Source organism: Gallus gallus, chromosome 21 (assembly GCF_016699485.2).
Source record: "Gallus gallus isolate bGalGal1 chromosome 21, bGalGal1.mat.broiler.GRCg7b, whole genome shotgun sequence".
In the NCBI taxonomy this organism is placed as follows: domain Eukaryota; kingdom Metazoa; phylum Chordata; class Aves; order Galliformes; family Phasianidae; genus Gallus; species Gallus gallus.
The window spans coordinates 4218521-4241975 of record NC_052552.1 but is presented as its reverse complement, the minus strand read 5'-3'; the positions used below and the strand labels follow the sequence as shown (position 1 = coordinate 4241975).

The window sequence follows — 23455 nt, the reverse complement described above, 5'->3', positions numbered from 1 at the left end:
GCCGCCTCTTCCGCCGCGGGGCCCCGCCGCCCTCAGCGCCGCCGGCTGCCTCCCCCCGCGGCGGCGGCCCCGGCGGACCACACCATCCCCCGCGGGGGGGCCCCGAGGCTCGCGGGCCGGCTGCGGGGCGGCGGGCTGCCCCTCGGCCGCTTTTCTTCCTCGGTGCCTCCCCCCGCCTCGGCCGTGGCTCGCTCGCTGCCTCCTCCTCCTCCGTCAGCGGCAGCGCGGCGCCCCCCCTCTCCTCCTCCTCCTCCTCCTCCTCCGCGCCCTTCGCTGCTCCGCCGCCTCGGGCCCGCTCGCCCCCCCCCCCCCTTCTCGCGGCGCCACACGGGGGCCCCCGCGCAGGCGCAGTGCGCGCTCAGACGCGCGGCCCCGGGGAGGAGGGAGGGGCGCGAGCGCGCAACGCCCCGCGGGAGGGAGGGGGAGTGCGCATGCGCGGGGAGCGCAGCGGTGGAGGGCTGCGGGAGCGGAGCGGGCAGAGCGCGGTGTAACGCGACGTGACGGAGGGACTGTATGGCAGATACAAACAGGGCTGGGATGGGAAGTCATAGATAAAGGAAGCACGGCAAAAAAAAAAAAAAAAAAAAAAAGAGGAGGTGCGAGCCAGAAACGGGAGCTGCGATGGAAAGTAATAAATGCACGAGGTGGGTTGTGGAAAGCAAGGGATGCATGCCGAAAAGCGGGGCTGCAATGCAAGGTGATGGATTAAGGGATTGCACATAAAGAAATAAGCAAATAAAACATACGGTACGAAGGAAGAAAGGGGGACTGTTGCAAAAAAGGGGGGCTATGCTACAAAAGGAATAGGAGTAGGAAAAAAAATGGAGCACGCTGTGAAATGTAAAGGGCTGCCGTGCAGAAACGGGTGCGGGGCAAAAGGCCTCGAGGTTCTGCCCGCTCCTCTCCATCCAAGGCCAGGAGAAGGCAAACCCAGCGCCGTCCCTCACTGCAGTCAGCACGTAACAAAGTCATTGCGGTGCGGGCAGACCGGGCCCTGCGTGGCAGAGCCTTTTATTAGCCTATAGCGCTGTTTATCTGCAACGACTCCAAAGTTCAGTGCTGGATGAGCCCCGCGGGTTGGCTGTGCTCCAGGCTAAGGCAATGGAAGGAGCTCACCACATCTCGCTCCCTGTCGGCCGCGCTCGCCGTGCTTACCCAGCCCTTCCCCTGACCAAACTGCCCTTTGAGTTGGAAGGTGCCCACAAGGATCGAGTCCAGCAACACCGTCCCGGCCATGGAGCTATAGGTCACTTCCCTTTGCAAATCTCTCCATTTAATCAGCCCTCTGACGCACGTCGGTCTGAGCCTCGGCAAACCTGAGCCTTATCCCCGGCTCTGCCTGTAATCCCACTGTAGCCCCGTGCCTCAGTTTCCCCCGTGCTGGTGGCTGTGAAGCTGCTCTGCCCAATGGAGATGGACTGATTGAAAGTATAAAAAAGCAATAACCTCTTGCATGCAAACCATCTATTAGTTAAACGTGTGACCAAGCCACGCACACGCAAGGAAAAGCACTGCAACGTGCTCTATTATACATTTCTCCATGGAAATGGGCTCAGCTCTTTGTTTTAACCAGCCAGAAGCCCCAAGAGCAGGAACTGCTTGTCTATACCTTCCTTAAGGGATTCCATTCTGGAGAGAAAGGAACCTCTCCTTCCCCAAACCATGCACCAGCTGGCTTTTCCACACCAAGCTTTCCCCTAGCCAGGTAAGCATGCCTCCTGTGACAGCACTGCCAATCATTTTCCTCCCTCCCTGCCAGGGAAGCACCTCCGAGGGACAAGAAAAAGCCACGCAGTCTCCCAGGTCCTTCAAAGAAACCTCACACAGGGTCACTGCTGTCACACTGCGGGCAGCCTGGCTGGAAGGACATCCACAGGAAAGGAGCTGTCACAGACAAAGCCTGCAGATGGAAGAAAAGGTTGAAATTAGTACTTAAAATGCTCCGTTTACATGAAAAGCCAGCTGAAACAGGAGCGCAAAGCCCGGCCCATGGTGCAGAACAAAGCTCTGCATCGTTCCAGTGCTTCTAGTGTGCTTTGGGGGGAAGCTGTTCCCAGTTGCAACACACAGCCACGCTTGGGCAGTGCTGCTGTAACCAGATCCCTCTCTCATCTGAAGCTTTTCAAGAACACAGATTGGAGAGAGCGTGACCTGCGTCTCAGAAGGCCAAGGGGACCTCAGTAAAGGAGGTGGCAGCAACCGGTGTCATCCTGGTCACTGCACGAGGACCTGTGTGCAGCCTGCTGGCCTGTCCTGCTGACAGCAAGCTTGGGAGCAAGCATCAAAGGTCAACACTTGATCCTGCACCCCTCCTACTCAAACGGCCAAGAACAGGAGACTCCATCCAGCTGCTCTCCATCACCCATCATCTCACCCACCAGCACACGCCAGGGCAGAGCCCAGGGCTCCGCAGGGCACTGTTTAATTGCTCACCCACACGGTGAGTATAGTGAGAACCCAGCTATCTGCAGGCATTGCTGCCAAACGCTGTTAAAACATCTGCATGTTTCTTATCACCACTTGGAGAGGATTAACATGCCAGGCCAGATATTAATGAGGGAGCGGGTTATAAACCCATCTCAGCTTGCACACTGTGTTCACATCAAGAAAAGCAAAGCAGGAGCAGGACAGATCAAAAGAGAGCCATTAAAGGCGTGAGAAAAACAGTGCTGCCATATAAGGAGCTAATAAAGTTAGCAGCTCTCCAGTTTGGAGGAAAAAAGGGCAGGAGGATCAGAAAACATCCTTGGGGTTCATACCAAAAGTGAAGGAAACAGCCAGAGGCAGCCTCCCATCTAGGAGCAAACGTGGATAAATAGAAAGGCACTTTACAGAGCAAGCCGACAGCACTGCTCATACATTTTTAACACGTAACATAATGTTCATGACATTTCTAACCCAGTATCTTACCCCAAGTGGTGGAGCTTGCTAAAAAAATACAAGATTAGATAGGGAACAAGGACAGCAACAGAAGCTGTGCTCGCTAAAACCGTAACTCCCTACAATCAGTCCTGGCTCAGTGAGGGCTCTGCTTTGTGGGCTCACAGCATTGCAGCTGCAGAGTGGGGTGGGAGGCGTTACACTGCTCCCCACAGCTGGGGACACCACGCTGACCAGACCTGCACGGATTACAGCACTCACATTCACAGCACGCAGCGATTACCCTCAGTGTCCAGTAAGCATCCAGCTTGCTTTGCTTTGTGCACAGAAATGGTGTGTTGCTCAGACAAGAGCTCTCAGACACTCAGGGCTCTGCTTTGTTCAAACCAGTCAGCTCCACCAACATCTTGCCATGAGGCATTTTATTGACATGCCTTTCCTGCTCATTGACTATATTTATTAACACAACAGTATGGAAGCTGAATATCAAATTGCCAGCCAAGCTTTTATCTCATTTTTTAAGCCAGCCTGAATCGCTGTGCTAATTTTATTGCTTACCCATTACATTTTATGCAATGGATAATTTTCTCCGAAAAGGAATTGGTGCTTTTTGATATTTGGGCTCATGTGTTGCCAAGACAGAGGATACTGGCTAATGTGCTGATAACGCTTTGAACATGAAGCCTGATTCTGAATCCTAAGCAACAACACTAAGTATAGGATTTGAATTAATAAAGCTATTGATTTCAGTCCTTGCCTTTTACAGGGTAGCGCTCCAAGTCTTCACGATGTGTTAACTCTGTCCCTTTGAGTCACTGCATCAGCTGTACCAGGATTCTCTGACTCCTTTTCAAGCACTGCTCCCAGCCAGACTCCATGCTGTTCTCATCCACACAACGCAGGGGATGAGAGCTGCTGCAAAATAATGCCACTGTGGCCAATGGCTGAGCATCAGTTACCTTCTGCAGCACAGCAAACGCAGCTCAGGAGCTCCTGGAATTTGGTTTATGCTGAACCCATTTGTGTATATATATATATATATAAAAGCACACTTCCGTTTTCAAAATACGTTGCTACCCAAAAATAGATGTTTCTTCAACAGCAGAGCACGGAGCAATTGCTAAGCCATGCAAGCAAAACACCATGTACAGCCAGAGGACTGCAAAAGAACTCACTCTTGCTTACTGCATAGTAGAATTTTTTGGAATTAATACCTGATTTTTCACCCACTGTGGAAAAAAAAATAGGAACATTACAGCGCCAGCTTCTGCCCTGGTTCCTTTTGCCCCCAAACATCTCTGCAATCACATCCTGAAGTGCTGTACCTGCTAGTTTTTTTTCCAAACATGAAGCATTTCATCCTCTAGGCAGAGGGCTTCAGTCTTCCAGGCTGTGAAACAGAACATTTCAGGGGAATAAGATGAAAAAAAAGAAAAGCCCCCCAGCCCCACCTGATTTGACTACTGCAAAGGATACAAACCTCCTGGGAGTGGAGAGATCACTGTATCCTGTATGTTGCCATGTTTAACACACAGCTGCAGGGCGTTACCTCTCCATGAAAAGGCCCACGTGCAATGCCCAGCAGGAATGACAGAAATCACGCTGGAGAAGTCACAGGACAAGGGTTTAAAACAGTGCAACTCTGTGAGTTGAAGGCTGCTCTTCTTCACATCCCCAATCACATCTGATTGTCATGCCCAGAGCAAAATAAATAGCAAGCCAGCTATCTTCAATGCTTTTGATTCATCATGTTGGCACCGAAGTCACTTCACTGTGTTCTAAATGAAGCAGACTGAGCGCACGCTTGTGCCCTTATTGCTCTCTCACTTCAGGGAAAGGCAAAGAAGAAAAGTACTTGTGCGTGGAGATGTATTTGAAAGGAGAACAGTTTCTTGGCTAGCTTTGGCTTTCATTTTATATCACCAATAGCACTGCATAACACAATGCATGCTTATGCTTTTTTACCTCTTTGGCATAATAGGAAAGCTTAAAAGGCTGCAGTGTCCCCCCGCTGGAAGAGGAGCAGAGGTTTCTATCACTCACTTGCTTTTTGCACCAGAAATTCAGGTTTTGTTTAGCTTGGAAACCTCACAGATGTCGTTCTGGTAACTCTTCAATCCAAAGCGTGTGGCGGTAGAAGTCCAACACTCCCAAGGAAGCCCTCAGTTATCCCAAACTGCCACAGAAAAGTAGTACAATTCCCACAGGGTACAGTGGCCTGAAAAACATGAAGGCATCCCAAACAGTTTGTTGGTCCCCTGTACCTGCAGGCCAGCAGAGGCCACCAATCAGCACCAGGCATATCTCCAAATACATCCCTAACAAGAGGATAAAATGAACGTCCTATCCAGGCTGGTTTAATTCAAACACAGATGAGCCTTTTTAGGAACACAAGCAATTGGCAGTTTTCACATACACCACGCACCAGCTTCTCCCAGCTCTCCATCACACTATGAAATCTGGCCTGGACATCTCATACTTACCCCTCAGCTAAATTTTTGCCAGAAAAAGCATAACGTCACAGCTGTGCTCCAAATCACTGCAGCAACCAGGCAATGAAATCACCACTCAGAAAGTGTTGCTCCAGCTTAGCAGGGTAGGGCCCCTCCATTGGTCAGCCAGTGGCACTCACGCAACACCATAGCCAATATTCTCATTGATGAAGGCTAATGAGGAGGTGCCAATACCTGCTCTCCTTGCTCACAAGTGACTGCTTGGACTGTGCACATTGAAGTCATGGTGACCTAGGAGAGATCAGAACCAGCTGCTTTTGATTACCTTCTGCCACACAACAAAAGAAACTACACCCAGAAAGGAAGCATACTCCTTCCTTCTGGCAAGTAAGCACAACTTTGAGGAATTGAGTAATAAAGCTGTGGCATCTCGTGGGAGCAAGCTCACAGGAAAAATAGTTCAAGGGGACCCTGATCTTCAGCAACACCATTTAGCACGTTGCAACGCTCCCTCTGACGTCTGTGCATTACATTTGCCTGAGCAAAATGAGAAGTAATAAACTATTGCGTGTAGGTCCGTTTGCTGGTAGGGAAAGGGGCCCCACAGTTTTACTCCCTGGAGGCACCAGCTCTCCCCACCCCTTTTGTGTGTATTTTTTTTTTTTTTTAATGTGCCACACATCAGCACAATGCTGACAACTGCATTGTATGCTTTTCTGCCTATGCAGCACTTCAAGAACACACAACTCTGGAAGGTTTTTGAAACGGGAAAGGGGGAGGGAGCTGTCCTTTGCTATCTCATTTTAATTGCACAGCTCGCTCCTCTACATGACCACAGGGAAGGGATAAAAATAAACGGTTAAAACCAGTACTGTTTTTATCATCCAAAAGGGTCAGACTAAGTCTTCTCACGAGATACAGTCAGTTGTGCTTAGAATAAAAGCTACCACGAGCAAGGATAAAAAAGCACAGGGTTTCTTCTCTGGCACTGGAACCTCCCCTGTCCTCCTCACTGTTGTTTCGGTCTCCTCCTTTCCACACCTTCCAGTGCAGAGATACTGAAAAGGGAATAGGGATGGAAGGGGACCAACAGCCAGCCCTCCAGCTTTTGCACCTGCCAGCAGCAGCCTGATGGAGCCTGGTGGCACTGCTCCAGGAGCAGCGACCCGAGCACATTACCTCCCAAATAAACGAATGGTTAACATCTCACACACAGCAGCACATGCAGCCTCATTTAATGATGAAGATGGCTAATCCACAGCCTTTTTTTTTTTAATTATTATTATTTTTTTTTAAAATAAGGCCACAAGGCAGAGCTTCTTCCAGAAGCAGCAGCCTTTTCTTTTGAAAAACAGTACTGGGTGGGAAGGGGAAGCCCTGGGACCCACTCATGCCCTCCAGAAGTAACCACAGAAACATTGTGGCTTTCTGTGGCGGTGTACAGCACACACACAGCCAGAGCACTGTGCCTTACCCTCCTCAGCAAGGCCAGTCCCCACTGCCCAGCTTGCTGCATGTTTACAATACTCACAGAGAAGCTATCTGCTGTAGAGTGGGAGTTACACAAACAATCCTGCATTTCCCTGGGAGGAAAAAAATATATATACAAAAATTAGGGCAGAAGGCAGCTTTCACCCACAACATTGCAACATTCCCCTGCACTACTCGGGTCAGGGAGGGGATGCAGGGTTGTGTAATTGAAGTGGAGCATCTGCATTAGCTCAGTGGGCCCTGTCCCCTGGGCAATGTCACGTGGACTCGCATGGAGACACATTAGTGCTCGCAGCCTGCCTTAATGCAAAGCTGTGGTCAGACCGCAGCGGAGCCAGCACTAAAGGAGGTCACCTGGGGACTACAAAAAAGCAATGAATTAAAAAATAATAATAATAATAATCTATAAGCAGATGTTTACTGACAAGCAGGCAAGTCCGAATCCTCAATCTGCAAAAAGCAAGGAGGAGCACAGAGCAGGCTGAGAAATAGCAGCCTGGTTCCCAAGACAAAGACAAATATCTGCATCTACAGACAGCACCAAACAGATTGAGGTTACAGCTTTTACCAGCCTCCCTCCTCCCGGCTTTGCAGCCCTGAAACCCACCGGATCTGCCGTTATTGGAGCACACACCGACTGCAGCTCTCCCTGATTTTTGGTGGCACCGTGGAAATACTTACCCACCTCACAGGCAGGGCTGTGAAAGCTTACATTTGTGAGAGTTTGCAAATGGTTTTGAAAGCCTTCCAAGGAAGGTGCTGTAGAATCGTAAATCCTTCCCATTATTAATAAAATGGAGCTATTGTTCCAGCTCTAATCGAGACTTGTCTCCAGCTGGGCAAATTTAAAATGCAGTTCAAAGCATACACACACACACACACACACAAAACGATCATAAGGAAGCTGCAACATGGGCTGAAAATAATAATTAAATAAAAATAATAAAAAACAATCACTGTAGCAGCAAGCTGTTCTTTGGAGGGGGGGATAAAAAAAAAAAAATGAGGCTGCTATGTAAGATGAATTCCAAGCAGCAGCATAGCAGGGTGGGGGGAAGCTCCCTCCCACTGCCTGGGAAAGGTCACTTCTGCCCTAAGCAGCAGATCGGAGCTGGGGCACAGTGCATGCAAGTGAGCCCAGCCTCATCCATCTCCATCAGGAGACATCTCTGCTTTTAATTTATTTAGCAAAGGGGGAGGAAACGGAGTGTGTGTGTGCGTGGGGGGGGGGGGGAAGGAAAAAAAACAACTTGCAAACACCTCCCAGCACCCTCTGCAAGGATGGGGAAATGTAGCGAGGGGGAGAGGCTTGGAAAGCGTCCTGAACCAAAGAGAGAGGGAGGGGGGAAGAGAAAGAGAGAGAGGGAGGTGGTGCATCCTCCGCATCCTCCTCCTCCTCCACGCCTGCCCGGCTGCGGCAAAGCTCCGCAGTAGGTGCTCCCCTCCCCCGTGCATTTCCTTTGCTGTAGAAACTTCTGGAATCAGCAGCCGAGCTGGGGAGAGGAAAGCAGAGCAACCCTGCTGCCCGCAGAGGGGGGAGAAAAAAAAAAGCGAGCTGAGCCATAGAGCAGGCAATAAAAGGGAGAGGAATGCACAGCAGCGGGGCACGCACGTCGCTCCGTGCATCACGTAGGGCAGCCCGCGGGGCTGGAAATAAAGCACAAAAGCACACAAATGGTGGTGTGTGCGGCGCTGGATAGTGGGACAAGGAGCTGAGCCCTCCTCCCGGAGCTGCACTAAGCCCTGCCACTCAGTTCAGCTCATCCGTCCTCATTTCGGTGCAATGAATTCAGTGCCTGCCCGACTGCACTGGCAGAGTCAGCTGCCTTCTTCTTTTTTTTTTTTTCTTTTTTTTAAATAATTAATATTGCTTTCCTTTTTGGTTCTGTTTCACTGCTTTATTTTTTACTTTTTATTTTTTTATCCTTTAATTAAGAAATCTTTCCCCAACATCCCAAGGGAAATCTACACCTCTGTGGAACAAATAAAGCATTCAGGCACCAATCTTCACCACGGACTGATCAAATGGGCGGCTGGTCGCATTTTGCTTGTTTTTACCTTTTTTAACTATTATTTTTCGTCTTTTTTTTTTTTCTTTTGGGTGTGTGCGTGTAATTTTTTTTCCCTCTTGCTCTTAGGACAGTAGAAAGCCAATGGAGGAAAACAAAGGTAATAAATATATAAAATCCAAGATACGTACGGGCCAAAGTGAGAGTAATTGTGTGTAATTGGATCATAGCGTTGTAGGTGAGTGGCTTTGTTCTGCAATCCATCTCTGGGATAAGGAGATATATAGAGACATGTGGGAATAAAGAGCACCTGCACGGCCCTAAATCTCTAATTTTAAAAGAAAAAAAAAAGGTATTTTAGGTATGAGGCTTTTAACAAAGGAGGGGCAATGCTACACTGTGGTGTGGATAAAGGTAAGGAAGCATTACAAACAATAAAAAAAAAAAGCACAGAAAGATGTGTGGTATTGCAGCTGCAGCACAAGAATATGACAGGATTTTTTTTTTTTTTCTTTTTAACAGTATTACCACATCTGATCTCACCACATGTATGTTTTTAATTACCAGAACGGTGGCCGTGAGGAGGCAGTTCCTTCCCTCAGTCCTCGGCTGTTTGGGGCTTTTTTAGCGTTGTTTTGCTTTTTTTTTTTTTTTTTTTTTTTGTTTTTGTTTTTTTAATTGGGCATTTTCCACGCGGTGAGGACAGCGATTGCAACCCCTGCGGAGGAGAGAAGTGGAGGGGGAGAAATTAGGCATCAAGCTATCGAAATACCCACCTGGGAGGGCGCGTGTGGAGGGGGAGGAAAGAGCAGCGTTGACCCCAAAATCTTCACGCTGTGAGGGGAAAAAAACACTTCAAAATGGGACGGTGAGGGGGACGGGAAGGGAACGAGCGGCCCTCAGGGCGCCGCGGGCCCTTCCCGCGCTCTCCGCCCGCCGCCATTTTGTCGCCTCAGTACCGCTCGGCGCGGCCCCGCCGGGCGCCATTTTGTGAAGCGAGCAGCGGGCGGGGCCCTGCAGTACCGCGGGCGGCGCTGTACCGCGCGGCCGTCTGCCTCCCCCTCCCCTTTCTGTGAGAAAAACATCCTCCGTTCGCTCATTTACCCTCACAATTTTGTTGTTGTTGTTGTTTTTTCCTTCACAAAATAAGGTTACGCGGTGTTCTTAAAACAGGGTCGGGAAAAGGGGACAAGGGGACAAGGTCTCCTCAGCACCCTGCGTACAGCCACTTGCGTTAAGGAGATGAGGTCTGTGAGGGAAAGTTTGACCTTTCACAGAATTAAGGGATATGTTTAATTTCAGAAGATATTCCCCTCACCCTTTGCTGATGTCCGTGAGCCTCCCTGACAGATAGACACCTCCTGCCTTTTTCTATATAAATATTTTTAAATAAAGCACACACCTTTGGGCTCCCATCAGCGCCCCAGAGAAATAATGAAGAAAATAAACCACTCCAAGTCAGAGCTGGGCAAAAATCCTTAATTCCATCTGGAAAACCAGGGCTGCAGGGTGCTGTAATCCACACTGATGATAGGATGGATGCTGTCAGAGCTCCCGTGTCTATTTTCAGAAATAGGGTGGGTTGGGTGATTTTTAATTTTATTTTGCCTTATTTATTTATTTAATAACCCGGAATATCATTTACAGCCCGGTAACAAGGCTTGCATAATGGGATGCATCGATTTTTTTTTTTTTTTCCTGGCGTATGGAAAACATTGCGTTAAAAATAACCCCCCAGCGCTGCGTATGGAGGGGACGATCCATGCAGGTCCTGCTGTGGGATTCTCTGTAAACAGATCTCTGGATAGAAGGACAATAGCACAGTGTTATTTTCTTTGTGGTTTGTTGTTTTTTTTTTTTTTTTTTCCCCGTTTTTTTTTTCTTTTTTTTTTTTTTTCATCCTGGCTATGCTCCAAATCACGAAGCTGGAGGATTTCAGGGCTCGCGCTGCTCCGCTTATTTTTAACCCAGAACAATTCCAGCTGCTTTCCAGCCCTCTCCCTTAACCAGAGCGCATTTCATGAGAGCTGCTGGCTTTTAGGTTGTGTCGAGCGCAGGGAAGTGCAAAAAATGGATCCGAATGCTCTGCCAGAAAGGATGACACTGCAGCAAGCCAGCTGGGACATGCTCACAATTAACTCAGGTCAACCAAAGAGGGGGGAGGGGGAAATAAAAAAAAAGATTTCCTCCAGCTGCTCTAAAATCCATTTTAAAAGAAAAACAAAGCACTGTTGCCATTCCTTCTCCCTTCTCGACTGCTCCAGCCTCAGTTTCCCCATCTCGCTGCAGTGCTGGCTCCTGCTCGCCGCTCCCCAGCAGCTTTCACCTCGGAGGCAGTGATGGCAGAGGGAAGGCACGCCAGGAATCCAGCTCAGCTCTCCCTCAGTCCACCGCCTGCTTTTCACATTTCTCACGGCTGATGGGGCCGTTTCCAACCCGTTTCCCTTTACAGCCTTGCTTATGCTGCACCAAAATCTTCAGCTTGCAAATGAAACCTGCGAAAGGCCTTTTTTGTTACAAAGGAAAACCGTGATCGCTGGTTTAAAAATGTTACGGTCGCGCCTGTCAGCTCCTTTTAGCAACCCTAGAGCTGCAAGAAAGATAACCTTTGTGGTTTTTTGTCCTACATTCTCATGTTCCTGGGAGCAGGGCACGGTGTCGGATGCCTTCTCTGGGAAAGACCAGGGAAATTTTATCCCCAGGCCGCACCCAGCCCAAAGTGAAGAAATATTTGCATTTGCTTCTCCTTGGAGAGCAGCCAGCCTATGTGAGAGGGCCCTCCCCGCTCGCCTTGGCCTGCCAAGAGGGATTGCAAGAAAGGATGGGCTGATTGCAGCAGCCCAGGGCGTTGCGCAGGCACTGCTCCTTGCCCTTTTGCACCTCCACTGCAAGACAACGCAAGACCTCAGCAGGTTTTGCACCTCCAGGTGATCTGGGGGGGCTTTATGGGGCCTTTGGGGGTAAAGAATGAGCTCTGCATTGCTGTGGGTGTGCTTTGTGTTTTTGCTGGCAGACCTGGGCATGTTGGTGTTGAGTAAGGAGGTGGACTTTAAACTTTTTTCCCTTGCAAAATCACTTGTGATGGGGTGAGGAGCCCAAGGATGGGCTGAGCTGTTGCAATTGATGCCTACATGCTCAGCAGCAGAACAGGACCCCCAGGACTTGACGGGGCCGGACATTGAGCACAAGTCCTCAATATCCACCTAGAGGAAAACACAGGGTTGTGTTTTCCAGGCTCAGCAACACATTCCAGTCCCAGCTCACAATGCTTCTCCCCTTACCCACCCAGAAAGCAGCTCAGATCAGCCTTTATCAGTTTACTTCCCTGTCTGTACACCCCCGTCATCCTCCACTGCTGGAAAAAATTGCCGAATCCGACCACTTCTGCAACCCTTTGAACTCTCCAGCTGCACTTCGTCCCGCTCCTCTCCCTGCCAGAATCACCTCCAAGGCTTTGTGTTGATAAAAGCCATTCCCTGCTCACCTCTAGCCAAAAACCACCACAGCCCAGTGCCAGCAGAGCGCCCTGCGGGGAGGTACCCATCCCCTTCCTGCTTTCCCTACCCAGAGGTGCTGCTCAGAGGGTTCAGCAGCACAACAACAACATCTAGACCAGTGCTCAGCATCACTATTTCCATCCTCCCTGAAAATCCCATCTGGAAAATACCCACATTGCAAAAAGAGGGAAATGCTCTGCTGTCTGGCACTTCCCTTCCCCACTCCTGCAGTCTTTAGGCCACTTTTTTTGTTTTGGTTTGGTTTTTTTTCACTTTTCCATGCCTAGAGTTCCCCACAGAGTGCAAGGCTTTGGGAATGACTTAAAGCACAGGACTTCCTGGCGTGGCACACGTCCCCACATGCACCAAAGCTGCCTCTATACGTAAACCGTCCCGACTCCAGGAAACAGCACAGCTTTACACGAGCATCTTATTTACATATAGCTTACAGCCATCTGTACCCCGAGGGATGGCTGCAGACACACATCACCAACACAAATAATAGGCTTTGTAGATGGGGAGAGACGGCAGGAAACATTTGCAGGGTTGGTGTGGTGAACCCATACGTTACCCATACATTAACCCTTTCATTCATAAATACAGCATGTGCTGGGGAGACTAGGTAATGTGACCTAGAAATGTTTGTCTGCTGCCTTGTTGGTGCCTTTTTTTTTTTTAACATCTTTTTTTTTTTCCCATCAGGGAAGCATTAAATATTGACTCAGATGCTCTTGTTATTTCCTGCACTTGATTTGTGGCTTTATAAGCGCTTTTGGCTAAAAGGGAAACCCCTCTGTCTGTGTGGTTTGCAATATGTTCACAGACAAGACCAATGAGTGCAGGTGGCACCGCTCACACGGGTGCACAGAGTTTTCATTTCTGCCTGTTTTCCATACCACGGACCAAAAGAAAGTCAGAAAGCTTCTGCTGGTGGAGTGGCATTATCTTGGATAAGATGCAAAACCTCAGTGTCAGGACAGCGTTGCTGTATACAGAAGACAGAAATCAGGCAGAGTTTTTCCATCCATTGGAGGAATTTGTGCTCCGGCTGCCCTCTGCCGGCCTGGGACTTTTGTGAGACAGAGCAGAGAAACGCCACGCACCCTTTACCAACACCCGGACACTGCAGGACCCCCAGCCCGGCTGCACAACGGACCCTCCGCTCTCCCGTCTGCCGAATCGCCGCGTCCCACCCCATCCCAGCCATGCTATCAGCCAGCAGCCCATGAGGCTGTGCCCAGCCTCCTGCCACCCGAGGTCCTAACGTGGCCTCTTCCTTCTTTTTAAACTTGCCTTCTGTAAGTTTGGGACGCAGGAAACGGGCGGATGAAAGAGACGGCATTTTTAGCTTGGGGTTTTATGTAATGACAAGGAGCTAAATCAGTGCTGCTCTCTGCATCACCGCAGAGAGAAGTGTTTAAACAAAACCCCAAGAAAGCTTGAGAAGAAAGAAAAACGCTGAAGAAATCAAACCAGCTTCAAAAAAGGATTAAAAAAAAAACGTGAAGAAACCCTCAGCTCATCCACCACCACTGCTCTTCCAGGGCTTCTTCTGCTTGCGATGAGCAGCTGGAAGAGGCCGAGCTGTGTGGGATGGGGTCCCAGCACACTCTGGTGATGAAGCGCTGGTCCCGCTGCTCTCGGTGGGTCCATCCCTGTGGCACGGCCCTGTCTCCCAGCTGGCAGTTCAGCAGGACGACTCGTTCTGCCGGCAGATGTGGCAGGCTTTGCAGAGCAGGTGGTGGCCCAGCGGGTAGCACCCATCCTCCGTCGGCTCCGGTGACAGCAGCGTCCCGCAGCTCTGCAAACAGTGCAGCCACGTGTAGGGCTCTCTTGCAGCCCTGTGCCATGCTGCCTGCAGGACACTGCACTGCTGCACCTCGCCACCAACCCATGCTTTGTGCCTGCCTCCAACCCCAGGTACTTTGTGAGGCACTGGGACAACACTTAGAGTTTGGGGGCCATACCTCACAGCGGTAGCAGCTCTCGTGGAAGCTACGTCCCAGGCACTCAATCTTGTAGGTGTCCTCATCGGGGATGATGGGGTGCTTGCAGGCACCGCACACTGGGGCGAATTTCCTTGGTGGGATAAAATGGCAGTGATGTGAGACCCATGGGGCGACAGGGATCAGCTGAACCCCCCGCTGGGTACTGCCCCACCTGTAGAAGTCGGCCACGCAGTACACCTTGCCCTGCTCATCCACCGCAAAGCTCTCAGCACCAATGGCCCGGCCACAGGCAGCGCAGGCGAAGCAGCCGGGGTGGAAGCCTTTGCCCAGGGCACGCACGATGCGCTCAGTGATCAGCCCCTGGCACTTGGCACATTTCTCCAGCGTGGCCTGCAGGCAGGAAGGGGACATGCGAGATACCATTGCTCCCTGAATGCCAACGCTCCCCAAGATGCCATCGCTCCCTGAAATGCCATTGCTCTCCGCTGTCCCCAGCATCCCCGTACCTGGTAGCAGGCGTCGCAGGTGGGGCGGCCATCCCTTTGGTAGTAGCGCTGGCCGGCCAGGCGTCGCTGGCAGGTCCGGCAGGTGAAGCAATCAGCGTGGTACTGCTTCCGCATCGCCTCCACTGTTGGCTCCCGTGGGCCCACGGCTTTGTGGCAGAAGGCGCAGATGTCTGTGGGAAGGGAGCAGGGCAGGGAGCTGCCTTGGTGGCCCTGCTGGGGGACCACCACAGCCAGGTCTGTGTGCTTACCTTGGGAGCTGTCCCTCTCTATGTGCCCGTTTGCATCCTGCCATTGCGGCTTGTCTGCTTGCCCCTGGCAAACTTGGGGAGGCCTCAATTCAGCAGGGAAGGCAAAAGGAGCCTGGCAAGCAGGAGGAAAACACACATTATATTCGAGCCCTTTGAGGATGGGGAAACTGAGGCACACTCATGGTCCTGACCTGCAGCATGGCGGGTGCCGCGAGGTCCAGCTGCTGCAGAGCTGGAGCCAGTGCCTCCACGGAGGGGGGCTGGGGCGCTTCGGAGAGGATGAGAGCTGGTGGGGATGAAGGCACTGCCGGGGAGCGAGGGGAGGATTCTGCAGCAAAAGCCAGGCACAGCGTATTGGGAGAGCACTGCCAGCCCCATCCCGAGCCCTCCCCCTGCAACAACGCCCCGACAGCTTTGCAGCAACACTCCCCACCGACCAGCCCCAAAAGCAAACGCTGATAAGCACTGCGCGATTGAGAGCAAACATCACCCTTTCCTGGCACCTGGATCCATCCTGCGCTCGGTGTGGGGATTTGGGGAGCGACCCTCAGAAAACACCACCCCCTCCTCTGGCACCCACATCATTTTGCAAAGGGTCTCCACAGCACCAGGACTGTCCTCACTCGCAGTGCCTCACAGCCACTCCTCACCTCCGTTGGGCAGTGCCGGGGTCACTGGGGGGCGAGGGGTGCCCTCGGGGACAGCCAGTGACACCCCTGCCTGGGGCTGCTCCCTGGGGGCTGTCTCCCTCCGTGGGGACGCCAGGGTGATGAAGACAGATGAAGCCATCCTCTTCTCTGCCTTCCTGGGCAGCATCGCAGAAACGGCGGAGGGGCTGGACATGGGCTGGGGTTTGGGGGGAGAAAAAATAAAAAAAAAAAAGAAGAAAGCAGAAAGAAATGTGCCAGCACTCCAGCAGTGCGGTGTGCCTGTGGCTGCTGCTGTCCTTCAGCCTCAACCCGCCTCCTCTTCCCCTTCCTGGATAGGCAATAAGGAACGGGCATCCCTGCCCCACGTCACAGCAATAAACAGCCTCATGCCTGGTGGGGCGAGGGCACCTGGAGAGCACCTGGCTGCGGGCAGCATGTGCAGCCCCCAAAATCTCCCATTTTCTCCCAAGCATTCCTTACCCATCCCAACCTTTTGCAAGCATTGAGACCCTCTTTCTTCCTCTCTCGATGACCCCACCTGGGATCAAACAGGGAGGAACCCACCTTGCTTGTGGAAAATGGGGTTGTAAGAGCGCAGCAGCCACCGCACAAGCAGGAAGCGCCCGACCCCGGCTGACCCCGCTCGGGAAGGAAAAGGGCTGTGCTCAGCAATGGGAAAGGCAGCCAGGACCTACTTCCTCCCTGCTTCCCCCTCCAAAACAGTTCCAGGGGACCCCCAGGCTTCATCCAGCACTGCATCCATCCCTGCAGTGCTGCAGAACAATACCTGTGTGTGATGAGTTGCCCAGTCTCATGCAGCACTCCGTATTCAGCACAGGGCAGTTCCACTGCTCTAAATCCTGCTCACGGGCATCCCCACATCCTCTGCAGTGGGGAAATCGCTGTGGGGCGGGCACACTGCTGACTTCAGCCTCTGACTCAAAGAAAAGGGAGGAAAAAGGAGAATCCGGAGTGGCTGCGCTCCCTCCCTCCCCGCCGGCAGAACCCAAACGGGTCCCGGCGCTGCCAGCCCTCGCCCTGCACGCAAACCTTCACCTGCTCCCCGCGGAAAGTAAGGGGGGGAAAAAAATCAATCTGCAGGGCTAATGTGAACCATGTGCTCGGCGCATTCCTCTTTGTGCTGGGGCAGCCCAGCCGCCAGCGGCCCCGTTGCTGCCCTGCTGCCGCCACTGGGGTGGCTAAAGCTGGAGGGTGGCAGCGCTGGGGTCTGCATTCTGTTTTTTGTGGGGTGCCCGCACAACAGGAGAGCAGCGCCTTCCTGTTTTGGGGTGTCTGTGGCTGCGCTGGGATGGGGCTGTGGTATCCTGCAAGAGTCACCCCAAAATCATGGGTGCCAGAGGGGGTGGGATCAGTGGGGTGGAGGCTGCTTATGGGGCACCTCTCCCCAAACTGGGGTGGATGAAGGCTCTCCTACGCCCCCCTCTCTCCCAACAGATCCCGCACACCCCCCCAGCCCTCGAAGGATGCTGTGGGGACGGTGCCGGTGGCCCCAGTGTCCCCTCCTCTACCTGGGACCCCCTTTCCCCTCCCTGGGGGCGGTTCTCGGTACCCTGTCCCATCCTAGGACAGTTATCTGCCGCATTTATCGCCCCCTCTGCAGAGTCCCGTGTCCCACCCTGGGGTGTCCCAGTCCCAGCGGGGGATGTCCTCAACCCCGCACCTGGGGGTGTTTCCTGTCCCCTACCTGGGGAAAGCGTGGGGACTCTGCTCTGAAGGGGCGTTGCCAGCCAAGGGGTGGCCCCGCAGCCCCGCGTCCCCCGGGGTGCCCTCCGTCCCGGTGTCTGTCCTGTCCCCTACCTGGGCAGCGCTGCGGGTCCCTTCGTGCGCTCCGCGGGCGCGCCCTGCCCGGCGCAGCGGGGGCAGCGGGGGGGCAGAGCCGCGGCATCACCGCCCCTTCCTCCCTCCCCTCCCTCCTCCTCCTCCCCCCTTCCTGCCCCACGGCCCGCCCCCCCCCGGCAGGCGGCCCCATAGCCCCCACCAGCTGCCCCAAACGCCCTCAGGGTTCTACCGTGTGCTTGGGGGTGTCCCATGCACCCCTAGGTTATCCCGTGACCCTATAGAGCTCCCACGACGTTCCACACCACCACAATACCCCATGGGCCACCATACACCCTCGGGATTCCCCTGCAGTCCCATACATCTCTAGATGCCCCATACACCCCGAGGTTCCCCGGCCAGCCCCATCCCCTCTCCTGCTGTGCTCCCTTTCCCAAACCCCGCACCCACCGGCGTAGGGCCTGGTGCCCTCCAGCACAGCAGAAAGGGTTCGGGGCTTGGGGGCACCCCTCTGTGCCTCCGTTCCCCTTCAGAGCATGAACCTCCTCCAGAAAGGTCTGCCCTGACTGTCCCCGAGCCAGACCCCAATACAACAGTACCCCAGCTTGCTTTGCCCAGGCATTTCCTGGGAATATAACACCTTTATTTTCCATGATTTATAAAGCTCCAGAGGTCCCTGCACCTCGGTGGTGCAGTCTGGCAGTCCCTGAGGATGGGGGCATCCATCTGCATCCCACATCCCACAGCAGGATGAGGAAGATGACCCCCAGCCCAATCACAACCATGGGGGGGGGCCTCAAAAGCCAAGGGCTGTGCAAGCATCCATGTATCCAACGGGATGGGATCCAGCACCTTCCAGGAGCCCCTTCCCCTGCATCCCCGTGTCCCCATAGCGGCTGTCCAGCACAATGGGGAGGATTTAGGGAGCTGCTCCAAGTTCCTCATCCCTGCTTACACCTCAGGACAATCCTGATGTCGCTCGATGCTGCTGGGAGAAATCCTATGGGAAACAGAGGGGAGAGAAATGGAAAGGCGGGTGCCAGATCCTCACCGTGGCCTCGGGGCTGTGCTGGGGGCACTCACCTGCTGCCGGCACGCTTCCAGCAGGACGCCAGTACGGAGCAGGCACCACAGCTCACCCAGCAGCGAGAGGAAGATGTGGAGTATGTCTGTCCAGCGGCCCACAGTGAGGAGGAGGATGAAGAGGCCTCCCATGCGCACCAGCACTGTCTGGTAGGCCGACTGCCTGCCCGTGCCTGACTGCTGCTCCTCTGTGGGGACACAGCGTCAGGGTACCCCCGCATGGACGGCACGCTCTGCAACCAGGCAGAGCGTGGAATTCATCCAACTTGGAAACGTCCTGGCTGAGCCATGCTCAAAACTTGGGGGACCCGAATGACATCACAGCTGAGTCGTCCCCAGAATCTGAGGGACCCAAACCAGCTCCTGGTTGGGTCATCCTCACAGTGTTCAAGGTCCCCATTGCAAAGCCACTGCATGGGGACATGTCCTGTTGGTTTCGATCCCCCAAGCTTTGGCCCAGTGACCTTTTTGAGTCACCCCTAAAATCTTTGGGGACCCTTTTGCAAAGCCAACACTTGGAGAAATGTCATCTCGGTTGTGTTATCCTAAAAATCCGAGGGACACACACACGTGACCTCCAGAACGTGTCACCTCCAGAACCTGGGGGATCCAAATGCTGCCCCATTTGCAGACGCAAACCATGGGGCTATGACCTCTGGGTCAGGTCATCCTCAAAACTTGTTTTCCCCAAACATTCCGTGTCCTTACAGCCCTTCATCGCCCTCTCACCTTGCATATAGATGACAAGCAGTGTGTAGCAGATAGTGAGTGGTGTCCAGAAGCGGACGGCCTCCGCCGTTGAGAGGAAATCACGATTGATGAGTGCAATGGCAGCCAGGTCAGCCACGACGAAGGTGACGGCCAGCGCCCTGCGCAGCAGCCGGGGCACGCCGTGCCCAGAGGTGAGCAGCAGCATGCAGACACCGCAGTACTGCGCCTGGCTGTGCAGCTCATACAGGGTGCAGGTGTGTAGAGCCAAGCGGCGGGCGTGCACGGCCAGCAGCCCCGCCAGCCCCGCCGCCAGCGCCAGGTTGCAGGTCTCATGGGGAGCTCCCTCCAGCAGGAAGCTGAGGCCGCAGGACATCCCGCAGCCCAGTGAGAACTGGCACAGCACGAGCAGCTGGATGCTGTGGGCACCCTGCAGGAGCGGGACGGAGCTGTCAGGAGCTGCATCAGCAGAGGGTGCAAAGCAGCGAGGGGATGCACCATCACAACACCATGTACCACTGCAAAGCCACACACCACTGCCAAGCCACACACCATTGCACTGCCACGCACACTTTCCTCCATGCTCCATCTCTTGTCCTCAGCATGGGTGTTGCAAAGCTCCAACGCACAGCCATGCAAATGGCAAGAGGACGTGTGACTCGCCCATCACCACGTCTTGGTTTCCCTGTCCCCACTCACCTTGCTGAGGGAGAGGAGGGTGGAGATGGCACGCAGGGAGAATTCCAGCACCACCAGCGCGGCCACGCGGGAGCCCACCAGCGCCAGGATGCCCGTCAGCACCAGCACGTGCAGCGGCTCCAGCACCCACCGCTGCGCCCCGAGGGCCACCCGCAGGTCCTGCCGTGCCGGGTTGCTGGGGACAGCGGGGTACAGCGGGACGGGGTCACCTCCCTGCCCACAGCAACACCTGGGGGTGCTGGAGGGAGACCAACCGCAGACCCCAAAGGGGATCCCAAAAGCAGATCCGTCCAAAATGAATACCCATAGAGGGAACCCCAAAGTGGATAATCAAAGAGTGGGGATCCAAAAAGCAGAGCATCTAAAAAGGGGATCCCCAAATGTGGACAGCCAAAAGCAGATCCCAAGAAGTGGATGGCCAAGAGTTGACCCCCAAAGGGGACCTCAAAAGAGGATTCCCAAAAGCACAGTTCCCAAAAGGTCCCCAAAAGGCAGCCAAAGTGGAACCCCCAAGAGGGGATCCCCAAAAGCAGATCCCTCATAAGAGATCCAAAAAGCAGATCCAAAAAATGGATCCCAAAGGCAGATAACACAAAATTGGACCTCCAAACGTGGATTCCCCCAAAACAGATACCCAAAAAGTGCATCACCCAGAGCTGGATCCAAACTGCGGATAGCCAAATGTAGCCAACCCCAAAGCAGATCTCTAAATGTGGATACTCATAAGCAGACCCCCAAGAGTGGATCTCCATAGCAGAGCCTTCCCAAAGCAGATCTCCAAACATGGTGGATCCCAATGGCAGATCCCCCAAAGCGGATCCTCCCAAAACCAGACCCCCCAAAAGTGGATCCCACAGCTTGGATCCCAAAATCAGATCCTGCAGGGATTCAGGGCGGGAGCTTACTTCAGGCACTGGATGTAGAGATAAGCCCTCAGCAGGCTGCAGAGCACCGAGGTGGCGCAGGCCCCCACCAGCCCTGCGGGGAGAAGCAGTGCCGTGTCACCGTGTCCCCAATGTCCCCAACATCCCCACGTCCCCACGGCTCACCTCGCAGCAGTGCATCCAGCAGCGCCCAGCCCCACGCCAGCCCCGGCCACGCGGGCAGCCAGGACCCCAGGGACAGCATCACCACACGGAGCAGCGCCGGGCCGGCTCAAAGGTCTGTGGGCGGGGGCAGGGGCTGGTAAATCATTGCCCATGGCTGCCCCTCTGGCCCCACAGGAGGGGAGATTCAGGTGGTGGTGAGGCTCAGAACGCCGCAGCATCCCCACGGCTTTGCCATCACCCCTCCCGGCCCCACCGTGCCCCAAAGACCCCCAAAGCTCCACCAAAACAAAAAAAACCACATCCCTTTATTTGTAGCCATGGGGTCCTACGGCCCCGGGGGCGGCTGCGGCCGCACCATCCTCCTGAGCTCGTCCCAGAAGAACAGGCTGAGCACGGTGTGGGGGCCCAGGCGCAGGTAGACGGCGCCGATGCCCTTGTAGAGCCCCAGCAGCCCCTCCTTGCTGGAGATCTGCGCGAAGCAGTCCAGGAACCCGCGGTACAGCTTGCCCTGCGGAGAGACACGCCGGATGCAGCCCGGCCGAGCCGGGAAACGACCCCAAATCCCAACGCCACGCACTCACGGTGCCGTCAGCCTCCACGGGCTGGTTGTAGAGCCGCGTGCTGACCACGTCGAACGGCGTCATCGTCACCGCCACGGCCACGCCGCTCACCATGCCGCCCGCCAGCACCGCTGCCCAGCTGCCCTCCCCGAACCACTGCGGGGATCCACGGCCGTCAGCGGTGGCACCGCACCACGGGGCCGAGGCGGGGCGCGAGGGTCACCTGGTGCTGGCAGACCCAGTCCTTGGCAGAAGCGAAGGTGGCAAGCTGTGCAGCCGAGCCCACCGCCACGCGTGGCACTGCGCCCGACACCCCCCGCCACAGCCCCGCCACGCCGTGCTGCCGGTAGATGCTCCCGAAGGCGTCCGAGATGCTCTGCGGGGAGAAACGTTGGGTGAGCACACCTGTACCCCACCCCCACACAACCTCGTCACTGTCACCCCAATGTCACCGCATCCCTGACCGCCATGCGCCTTGTTTCCGAGCAGCCCGTGCTGATATTTATAGCACCCGCCTGACGACAGCTTTAAATACTGCAGGACAAAATGGTGTCCCCTCTCCCAGCCCTACAACCACCGCCTGCAGGGCCCGGTCGCTCTCACCTCATGGTTGTGCTGGTGGCCCACGGCCATGGCTGACAGCGTCTGGGCTTGGAGGTGGGTCTTGACCTGCAGGGATGGGCGACACCGGGTGACACCAGGTGACAGAACCCCCCTCTGCCCTGGGCTTTCCCTCCCAGGGCTTCAGCATCCCTTCTCAGCACCAGGAAAGCGCCTTTTGGGGCCATCTGAGCCCCCCCTGCAGATATGGGGCACACAACTACGAGCCCCCCCAGACTCTGAGCTCCCATTTCCCCCCCTGCCCTGGGGCAAAGGGCCGCAGTGGCACCGCAGCAGCTCTGCCTCTGAGCACCCCGAGAGATGGGGAGACCCCAGAAAGGGAGAAATCCCGATTTCCTTGCAATGGAGCTCTGGGCTTGGCATGGGGCGAGCAGGACGGCTGGGGCACAGCGTGCACCATGCGCCCCTGTGCTCCAGGGGGCAAAGCCGAGCGGGGATGGGGACGCGCAGCACGCAGAGCCGGGGGGCTCCTCCTCCCCCCCCCGACCCGCAGCACTCACCAGGTACGCGGGGCTGCCCACGAAGGCTCCCACCGCCCCGGCCACCGCCCCGGCCACCACGGTGCCCCCGGGCCACCCGGTCCAGCCGGCGTCCAGCGCGCAGGAGTAGCAGTAGAAGCGGACGCCGTTCATCAGCCCCTGGTACAGCAGCCCCGCGGCCAGCCCCTTCTGCAGCCCCCGCAGCCCGTCGGCGCGGCACACGGCCCCCACCGCCCGCAGCACGCCGCGGTACGGCCGGGGATAGGTGCCGGGGGCCCGCAGCTCGCCCTGGAGCTGCAGCCGCGTCTTGACCACCTCCAGCGGGTTGGTGAGCACGCAGGCCATGCAGCCGGCAGCGGCCCCCAGCACCAAATCGGCGGCCGGAGGAACCCCCCCCGCCGGGGGGCCGTGCGAGACGGGGGCCGCGGTTTGGGAGGGATAGGGGAAATCGTGCAGCGCGGCGGCGGGGAAGGGCCCGAGGGCCCCGGTGCCCGCCGCCATGCAGCACCTGCACGCGCTGCCAATAGCCCCGCGCTCCGCCTTCCTCGCCCTGCGGACACGGGGAGTCGGGGGGGGTGGGGGTGGGGGGCGGCCGAGCGCCGCCCAGCCCGATGCCGACCCCGATTTGGGGGCGGGATACGGAGCAAAGGTCAACGGCGCGTCCCTCCCCGCGTCCCATCCACCGGCCGTGCGCTCTGCTGCAAAGGGACGCGGCGCCAATGCGGGTACAGCAGAGGGACGCCGGGGAAGGAGCGAGGGGTGCAGAGCAGAGCCCG

At 55.1% G+C, this 23455-nt stretch overlaps 3 protein-coding genes and 3 long non-coding RNA genes across 19 annotated transcripts; 2 read left to right on the top strand and 4 right to left on the bottom strand.

Moving 5' to 3' along the window:
* The first annotated feature begins 650 nt into the window (after window positions 1-650).
* LOC121107385 lies at window positions 651-4613 on the top strand. The gene is made up of 2 exons (XR_005841455.1): window positions 651-2440; window positions 3647-4613. It is a non-coding gene; the product is annotated as an uncharacterized LOC121107385 (long non-coding RNA).
* On the bottom strand, window positions 3654-7979 carry LOC121107384. 4 transcript variants are annotated; one of them, XR_005841452.2, is made up of 6 exons: window positions 6865-7979; window positions 5364-5624; window positions 4924-5098; window positions 4361-4482; window positions 4206-4270; window positions 3656-3811 (listed from the first exon to the last, which is right to left on the bottom strand). It is a non-coding gene; the product is annotated as an uncharacterized LOC121107384 (long non-coding RNA). The 4 variants fall into 4 exon arrangements; XR_005841451.2 differs by having other exon boundaries at window positions 3654-3811; window positions 4361-5098; XR_005841453.2 differs by having other exon boundaries at window positions 3659-3795; window positions 4361-5098.
* A 446-nt stretch (window positions 7980-8425) lies between these two features.
* LOC121107386 lies at window positions 8426-13820 on the top strand. Its single transcript, XR_005841456.2, has 2 exons — window positions 8426-11760; window positions 13033-13820. It is a non-coding gene; the product is annotated as an uncharacterized LOC121107386 (long non-coding RNA).
* On the bottom strand, window positions 13672-17551 carry FBLIM1 (filamin binding LIM protein 1). Of its 9 annotated transcripts, none has more exons than XM_040651359.2 (9): window positions 17389-17551; window positions 16471-16621; window positions 15684-15879; window positions 15225-15361; window positions 15034-15145; window positions 14786-14955; window positions 14491-14669; window positions 14298-14409; window positions 13672-14131 (listed from the first exon to the last, which is right to left on the bottom strand). In XM_040651359.2, the coding sequence occupies exons 3-9, from the start codon at window positions 15874-15876 to the stop codon at window positions 14018-14020; spliced, it is 1017 nt and encodes a 338-aa protein (XP_040507293.1). In that variant the 5' UTR covers window positions 15877-15879; window positions 16471-16621; window positions 17389-17551; the 3' UTR covers window positions 13672-14017. The 9 variants fall into 9 exon arrangements, with proteins under 9 accessions (XP_040507293.1, XP_015152662.2, XP_046759232.1 ...); XM_015297176.4 differs by having other exon boundaries at window positions 16471-16617; XM_046903276.1 differs by having other exon boundaries at window positions 16471-17008; window positions 17502-17551.
* A 534-nt stretch (window positions 17552-18085) lies between these two features.
* Window positions 18086-21318, bottom strand: TMEM82 (transmembrane protein 82). 3 transcript variants are annotated; one of them, XM_015297171.4, is made up of 6 exons: window positions 21020-21127; window positions 20876-20948; window positions 19971-20145; window positions 19293-19701; window positions 18564-18751; window positions 18086-18480 (listed from the first exon to the last, which is right to left on the bottom strand). In XM_015297171.4, the coding sequence occupies exons 1-6, from the start codon at window positions 21096-21098 to the stop codon at window positions 18439-18441; spliced, it is 966 nt and encodes a 321-aa protein (XP_015152657.1). In that variant the 5' UTR covers window positions 21099-21127; the 3' UTR covers window positions 18086-18438. The 3 variants fall into 3 exon arrangements, with proteins under 3 accessions (XP_015152657.1, XP_024998424.1, XP_046759229.1); XM_025142656.3 differs by lacking the exon at window positions 19971-20145 and having other exon boundaries at window positions 21020-21318; XM_046903273.1 differs by lacking the exon at window positions 20876-20948 and having other exon boundaries at window positions 21020-21315.
* SLC25A34 (solute carrier family 25 member 34) lies at window positions 21304-23210 on the bottom strand. Its single transcript, XM_015297172.4, has 5 exons — window positions 22701-23210; window positions 22183-22248; window positions 21803-21955; window positions 21601-21735; window positions 21304-21527 (listed from the first exon to the last, which is right to left on the bottom strand). The coding sequence occupies exons 1-5, from the start codon at window positions 23178-23180 to the stop codon at window positions 21345-21347; spliced, it is 1017 nt and encodes a 338-aa protein (XP_015152658.1). The 5' UTR covers window positions 23181-23210; the 3' UTR covers window positions 21304-21344.
* Between the last annotated feature and the right edge of the window lie 245 nt (window positions 23211-23455).

Bases quoted from the DNA above. Each gene is read 5' to 3' on its own strand.
- SLC25A34 (XM_015297172.4), bottom strand. From the start codon at position 23,180: ATGGCGGCGGGCACCGGGGCCCTCGGGCCCTTCCCCGCCGCCGCGCTG. The intron at 21,956-22,182 runs GTGAGAGCGACC...TTCTCCCCGCAG, and splicing joins GCCACCAGCACAACCATGAG to AGCATCTCGGACGCCTTCGG. The intron at 21,736-21,802 runs GTGACCCTCGCG...GGATCCCCGCAG, and splicing joins ACTGGGTCTGCCAGCACCAG to TGGTTCGGGGAGGGCAGCTG.
- FBLIM1 (XM_040651356.2), bottom strand. From the start codon at position 15,876: ATGTCCAGCCCCTCCGCCGTTTCTGCGATGCTGCCCAGGAAGGCAGAG. The intron at 15,146-15,224 runs GTCAGGACCATG...CCTGCTTGCCAG, and splicing joins CGGCACCCGCCATGCTGCAG to GCTCCTTTTGCCTTCCCTGC. The intron at 14,670-14,785 runs GTACGGGGATGC...TCCTGCCTGCAG, and splicing joins CCTGCGACGCCTGCTACCAG to GCCACGCTGGAGAAATGTGC.
- TMEM82 (XM_046903273.1), bottom strand. From the start codon at position 21,237: ATGCTGCGGCGTTCTGAGCCTCACCACCACCTGAATCTCCCCTCCTGT. The intron at 20,146-21,019 runs GTGAGCCGTGGG...CGCTGTCCCCAG, and splicing joins GCTGGATGCACTGCTGCGAG to CAACCCGGCACGGCAGGACC. The intron at 18,752-19,292 runs GTGAGAGGGCGA...GTGTCCCCACAG, and splicing joins GCTTGTCATCTATATGCAAG to AGGAGCAGCAGTCAGGCACG.